The 6,813-nt window shown below is 37.0% G+C and overlaps 1 protein-coding gene across 2 annotated transcripts; it reads left to right on the plus strand.

The window, feature by feature from the left end:
- The first annotated feature begins 1,349 nt into the window (after positions 1 to 1,349).
- LOC132108255 (methylthioribulose-1-phosphate dehydratase) lies at positions 1,350 to 5,756 on the plus strand. Of its 2 annotated transcripts, none has more exons than XM_059514941.1 (7): positions 1,350 to 1,541; positions 1,743 to 1,843; positions 4,733 to 4,781; positions 4,863 to 4,980; positions 5,054 to 5,189; positions 5,336 to 5,503; positions 5,593 to 5,756. In XM_059514941.1, exons 1-7 carry the CDS (start codon positions 1,494 to 1,496, stop codon positions 5,690 to 5,692), a joined length of 720 nt encoding a protein of 239 aa, XP_059370924.1. In that variant the 5' UTR covers positions 1,350 to 1,493; the 3' UTR covers positions 5,693 to 5,756. The 2 variants fall into 2 exon arrangements, with proteins under 2 accessions (XP_059370924.1, XP_059370915.1); XM_059514932.1 differs by having other exon boundaries at positions 1,351 to 1,547.
- Positions 5,757 to 6,813: the final 1,057 nt, after the last annotated feature.

Raw genomic sequence — 6,813 nt, forward strand, 5'->3', positions numbered from 1 at the left:
TAAAGGCATTGTGTTCCACTTATCAAAATGAAAAAGGTGAAAAGTGGGAATAAACAGCCTAGGTTGTGGAGAGGAGGGTGGCCTCATGTATTATGGTGAGTCAGTGTGAACATGCTGTGGTGTGTGGCTGACTCAGGTGTGTGGAAAATGGCCTCGCCCTCATGTGTGCTGATACACGTTCACTTCCTGATTCAAGTGCAGGAAGAAAGTGAAGGTGGCTGGTAGGAGGTTATCACTTTTTTTTTCATGTTGGATCTTGTGGATTAAATGGAACTCAATAAACTACTAAATAACTTGGCAATTTCCTTAACATTTTACCTATGAAATTCATCAGAAGTATCAGAAGTCTCTCGAACCAATTCAGTCTATGACATTGGAATATACTGAGAAAGGGGTAAAGCTTTTTTTTTTTTTTTTTTATCATTCCAGACTTTAAAAGGATATTAGTTTTTCTGGAGTTATCATTTCAAGATAAGTTAATAAAAGACCACGAGCTGCAATATTTTGCAAGCGGCCAGTAATCAAAACTGTGTGGAAGAATAAATAAATTCACGTTATTGAGCTCATTGTCAAGGCTGTGAATTTAAGAGTCAGTCTGTGTCATGCATTTACAAAAACACACTAATTTCCTTACTATAGTTCTAAACACGTATAAAGTTCACAAAATAGATTTCCAAAACAAATGTGGAGCTAAGATCATATAAATAATTAATATATAATAAAAAATTATCTTTGCAGTCATTACATATATTTACAGTCATTTAGAGTAGACATACATATGACCACTTCTCATGTTAGACAGAAATTACAGCACTTATTTATATAAGTAAGAGACTTATATAAGAATATAAAGTTTGTATGGTATAAATATCATCATTTCTCCCACCTTTTCTGGAAGGTCTGGGAATCTCTCACATTGACAGAGGCCCACTGATTATTTTAGTGTATTATAGTCCGCAAATTTTATTTAATATTCTTGAAATGGAGCAAGAGAGAGAAGGCCTGTTTCCAGGGAATGGGTGCCTTCCTGAAATGAGCTTTTGCGTGGGTTGTGTGTGTCTGAAGAGAATCCTCATAGTTTTTCATGAACACCTATTCTCACAACTAACAGTGTGTTAAAACCGTGTAACAACATTTCTCTGTTGTAGGTCTTCCAGTATTCTTCAAAATAAATGTGTGTAACTTACCTTGAACATATGCAGAAGGTTTTCTGTTACGGTTATGTTACTGTTTATATCTAGCTGTATATTAAATCAATACGAGTCTATGCAAATGCCAATTTAGGCGCGCGCGTGTGTGTGTTTTGATGTACGGTACCTACGTATTTATTTGCGGGTCTTTTATCTTTTAAAGAAGTTTCACTTCCGTTTTCCGCTGCAGTTCTGGCGTTTTTTGATCACGCGAGGGTTTTGCGAATCGAAACTAGCTGAAATGTTGATCATAAAAGCTTAAGCCTCTTTCCACGTAATTTTTTCCCCCTCAGTGTGATAAATATGTCGTCGATAGTGAACACTGTACACGCGGAGTGCAACGGAAAGGCAGTAGGGGTAAAACTATAACGTTACATATAATGTCCTTGTCACTAGTTTTGTATACTCTCTGAAATACTCGATATTGTTTGTTTCTCAGAAGCTTATAAGGTTCCTTCTCATAGAGTCAGTTACAGATCTGATCAGGAGTGTGTGTTGTGTTATGTGGATAGTTATGGAGTTACGGATCTTCTGCTGTTGTTGTTGTTGAAGGATCAGGAAGATCCTCGTGTGCTGATCCCAGAGCTCTGCAGGCTCTTCTATGAGTTGGGCTGGGTGACAGGAACCGGGGGAGGAGTGAGCATGCGGCATGGGTTAGTCGAAACATATTTAAACCAATGATCAAATCCACTGTGTTCTGCAATATTCAATCCCTGTTTGGGTCAGTGACGTACATGCTATTCACCAAATAGAAATGGAAAGGTCTTATAAAAAGATGTAACTTACCAAATTCTTACAGATGGACTCTTTGTATTCATGTTGGTTTCATATGAAAAACTCTTTCCTTGTATTATATTTAACCATTTTAGTCTATTTTCTGCATAATGGTTAGACCGATGTACTATAAAAGATTAATAAATAATTTTTATTTTTAGAGAATATTATTCTTTTATCAAAATTTATTCATTTTTGTATCGGGATGGTTGTGTCACCATGTTTGTGATATAAACCCAAAAATTAAAATTCTGTCAGTGACCACTTACCCTCATGTTCAAAAACCCATTAGACTTTGGTTCATCCTTGAAACACAGATTAAAAGGTTTCTGTCTCTCCACTGAATCTCCAGGCTCCTAAGAATCTTCTCAAAGAGGTCCTAATTAAGCTTAAAATGTCTACCTATGAGTCTTAGTTTAAGAGTGATATTTGAAATATAAAATATTTGAATGTTAGTGAGGAGGTGGGGCTGACACTTGTGCTTGGTATGACACATTCTTTTAAAGACTTTTAAAGCTTTTCAATAGGGCCTAAATCAGGGGTGTCACACTCTGTTCCTGGAGGACCAGAGCCCTGCAGAGTTTAGATTTAATCCAAATTAAATGTACCTGATCAAGCTAATCGAGTTCTTCTGGTTTATTTGAAAACTACATGGAATGTGTGTTTGAGCAAGGCTAGAACGAAATGAACGAAGCAGGTCTACGGTCCTCCAGGAACTGAGTTTGACACCCCTGTGGCCTGTAGCATGAAGAGAGATGAACAATCTCAGATTTCCAGAGTAAACCCAACCGGGTTTAGATCAGGATCAGTTGTTGCACAACACTTGGTATAAACGTTCTGTCAACTCCACAGTTTGTGAGGCACGTACATCTGGCAGTGTGACACGTGTGGCAAACAGCCAATCACACGGAACATGGAAAGCATCAGTTTGATTGACTTCTTCCAAGAGTCAGCGCAATTAACTTCTCTGTAGAAGACGAAGAGATAGTTACTGTATGAAAAAATGCCATGAATTGAAACACATTTACAAGGCAGGAATTAACACTGCTGCAGTAAAGGTTTGAGAAGGCAGCTACTAACTATATCAACTGAATTTAAATGATTTATATTACAAGGAGCTCAAAAAAAAAACTTCATCAGTTTAAAAAGCTTTATTTAAAAACATTTTATTATTATAGACTTGATATTAATTAACATATGAATGTATTATGTGAAATATACATAATCATAATATATAAAATATAAATATAATAAATAATTAGCTATCTAAAATTGTATGACTATAAATTTTAATCAGAAATAAATTTGAATCACACACAAACACACACACACATGCACGTCTCTCTCTATAAATAGCAAAGCTGTGACTTTAGTTGCTTCAATAACAGCAGTTTTACTCCTTGATTGGTGAGGAATATGACGCGATCCAGTATCTCAGCGATTTTATTAATAAGTTGTGGGGCAGCCTTGACAAGTTTGTTTGCTCCTGAAAGTTTCTGTGTGTGCGCAGCCCGATAACTCTTTCGCTCCGTGTATGTGTCAGTGAAACCATTGCATTAATATAGAAAGGCGATTCAGCTGACTTGGAAGTTGCAACTACCTGATAATTAAACTGTTTTAATGCATACCTGCTAGTCAATGAGATCTGAGTAGTCTATATAGACAGACCATGGTATAAATGTATATATTCATTTGTGGCACTATGGTATTTCTGCGCTGTGTCGGAGATGTTGTCAGGTCTCTAATAAGATCGGTCACAAACATGATCCCTGCACGATCTAATCTGTAGTTTCTTATTAACACTGTCATCCATTGTCTGCAACACTTTTCTTCACCCTCTTCATCTTTGCTAAAAAAGCTCTCAAACCTTTCGAACTTAAGAGCTCTTTTAAGGGTTAAGATGCTTTCTGAATAATTTTTATCTTTACTAGGATCTTCTCTTTAATTTCAAGAAGAAAAAAATCCTGCTTTTCTAAGAATTTGCTTATAATTTCTTCTCACTAGGAGCAACTCTTTGCACTAAAGAATTCCATGGATATGAGCCCAGGTAACCAAATCTGAAAAGAAAAAGGTTCTATACACAAGCTTCCCTGTGAACCATATGTAATGCACTATATCGACCATTGCTTAGATTCAAATAAAAACTTAAATTAAATCTGTTCATCAGATACCACAAAGGTAACACTTTATTTTAAGGACCAAATTTTAGCTATTAATTAGTTGCTTATTAGCATGCATATTGGCTGTTTATCAATACTTATAAAGCACAATATTAATAACTTATTCTCCATGAACGTATTTTAGATCCCTTAATCCACTCCTACCAATTACTTTACTAACTATTAATAAACCGCAAACTAGGAGTTTGTTCAGGGACAACTCTTAGCTAATAGTGAATATGTGTTACCTATTCTAAAGTGTTACCAAAGCAAGGATACTTCTTCTCAAGACTTGAATTAACCACTTGATCCATATGAATTCATTTTACAACTTTTGTTGGTTACCTGGACTTTCAGCAGTGGAACAAAAACCTCTTAGGTTTCATTAAGAATATTTTTTATTTGTGTTTTAAAGTAGACTCAAAGTCACACAGGTTTGGAACAACATGAGGGTGAGTAAAAGATGACAACATTTTAATTCCTGGGTTGATTTTTTTCATCACTTTAATGCCCATCAAAATTATTTTTAATTGAGAAATTATAAACATGCATGCACCCATGTACTTGCAAATGTATGAAATGTTCTTTATAATTTTTTTCTTCTTCCAGTGAGCACATTTATATAGCTCCCTCAGGTGTTCAGAAGGAGAGAATACAAGTAAAGTATTTTATATTATTTATTTTATTTGCATTGTGTCATTCGCAACACACTAGTGTATCCTTCCACTCCTGTTTATAGCCAGAAGACTTGTTTGTGTGTGACATTGATGAGAAGGACATCAGTTGTCCACCTCCACAGAAGAATCTGAAGAAAAGCCAATGCACGCCCCTCTTCATGAACGCCTACACAATGAGAGGTACCTGTCCACACACAGTGGGTCTCTTCTTTTCTGTACTGTATCTAAAATACATTGTCATTCTTCTTCACAGGAGCTCAGGCAGTTATCCATACACACTCAAAGTCTGCTGTCATGGCAACTCTCATGTGTCCCGGCAAAGAATTCCGCATCACGCATCAAGAGATGATCAAGGGGATTCGAAAAGGAAACTCTGGTACAAACTACAGGTTGTACTTGCTGCAAAGATGCTTCACTCATGTCGTTTTACATTAGTAATGTAATAGTATTTCATACAAAAATGAATAGTTGTGATGGTAATGTCAGTATTTTAAATCCTGATTTTACTTTACTGTTTGTATGTGTTTTGACTCAGGTATGATGACACTCTAGTTGTTCCAATAATTGAGAACACCCCAGAGGAGAAAGACTTGAAAGAGCGCATGGCCCGAGCCATGGAGATGTACCCCGACTCCTGCGCTGTTCTCGTCCGCAGACACGGGGTCTACGTCTGGGGAGAGACCTGGGAGAAAGCAAAGACAATGTGAGCTATAGGAAATGAAATGCACACCTCAGGGCTATATTCTATGTATGTATACAATATTTATCTTTTAAATCTCTGTTATTTTTCAGGTGTGAATGTTATGACTACTTATTTGACATAGCTGTGAAGATGAAACAGTGTGGCCTGGAACCCTCTGCTCTTCCCAATGAAGATAAAGGCATTGTTTGATACAGTCTTTAACAAATTTTACCACTATGTTTTCAAAATAATAAATGCTTATTGCACTTTTCAATGTACAGATCAGCATTTGCAATTATTATATATTTTTTTTTTTGTTAATTTTCACAACAGTATTCTTTTCAATATTTTCACAATGTCAGTTACCTGCAAACAGAATGAAATATTAGAATGTCTAGCATGAGTCTACAGCATTCTGAAACAAATGAATTTCATTCTTCTTTTTGTGTGGATGCTTTGCTGCTTAGCAACAATGGCATCATAATGTCATGATTAGAATTTGTTGCCTAATTTGGCCGCTGTTTGTATTCAAATGAAATTGCTGTAATTGCACAGATTCTAACCATATATACTGTACAGCAGTGGTTATCAGACCCCTCTATGACCTACCCCCAGCACTGCACGTTTTGTATGTCTCCATATATCTGACACACCAATTTCAGGTCCTGCAGTCTCCACTAATGAGCTGAATCAGGTGTAATAGATGAGGGAGACATACATAATGTGCAGTGCTGGGGGTGCTTCATGGAGAGGTTTGAGAACCACTGCTGTACAGCTTTATGTACAATTCAAGTAATATAGCCAGGAGATGGCACTGTTGTCTCTGTGGCCTTCTTGTACTTCGCAAGAACTCCTGTGGAAGCGCCCTCTACAACTTCAAACGTGTTCGCATTAGTCAGTTCAGTTTTATTATGTCTGCAATTTAACAGCTTGAGTGGAATATGAAAACAATTGTGTTGTGCCTGAGTCTTGATTCAGAGAAAAACTTAGAAAGACTTGTTATTTGAGGGAATCCAGGTAGCAATGGTTTCCTGCCATCCATTTTGTACTGCTTCTGCCTGCCCATCAATTTGAATGAACATTATTCTCTGAGGCCCCTGTAATTCACAAGCTGCCCGCGCCTACTAGAAGCTACGGGGGTGGTCTAAACTGAGCTTGGGTGATTCAAACCCCTTCAGAGGCTGGTCTCATCATCCCTCCGCATGCTGTTGCAGTTAACATCTCTGAGGCAATGCTTTTTGTTGTTGAGCAAGTTTCATCAGCTTGCTCAGTCCGATCAAAATATGAAAATATCAAATCTGTTGCACCCTCCTTTCAAAACTGCTGCAGAC

Source organism: Carassius carassius, chromosome 2 (genome assembly GCF_963082965.1).
Source record: "Carassius carassius chromosome 2, fCarCar2.1, whole genome shotgun sequence".
Lineage (NCBI taxonomy): Eukaryota > Metazoa > Chordata > Actinopteri > Cypriniformes > Cyprinidae > Carassius > Carassius carassius.

Bases quoted from the DNA above. Each gene is read 5' to 3' on its own strand.
- LOC132108255 (XM_059514932.1), top strand. From the start codon at position 1,494: ATGTCGTCGATAGTGAACACTGTACACGCGGAGTGCAACGGAAAGGCA. The intron at 5,190-5,335 runs GTTGTACTTGCT...GTTTTGACTCAG, and splicing joins AACTCTGGTACAAACTACAG to GTATGATGACACTCTAGTTG. The intron at 5,504-5,592 runs GTGAGCTATAGG...GTTATTTTTCAG, and splicing joins TGGGAGAAAGCAAAGACAAT to GTGTGAATGTTATGACTACT.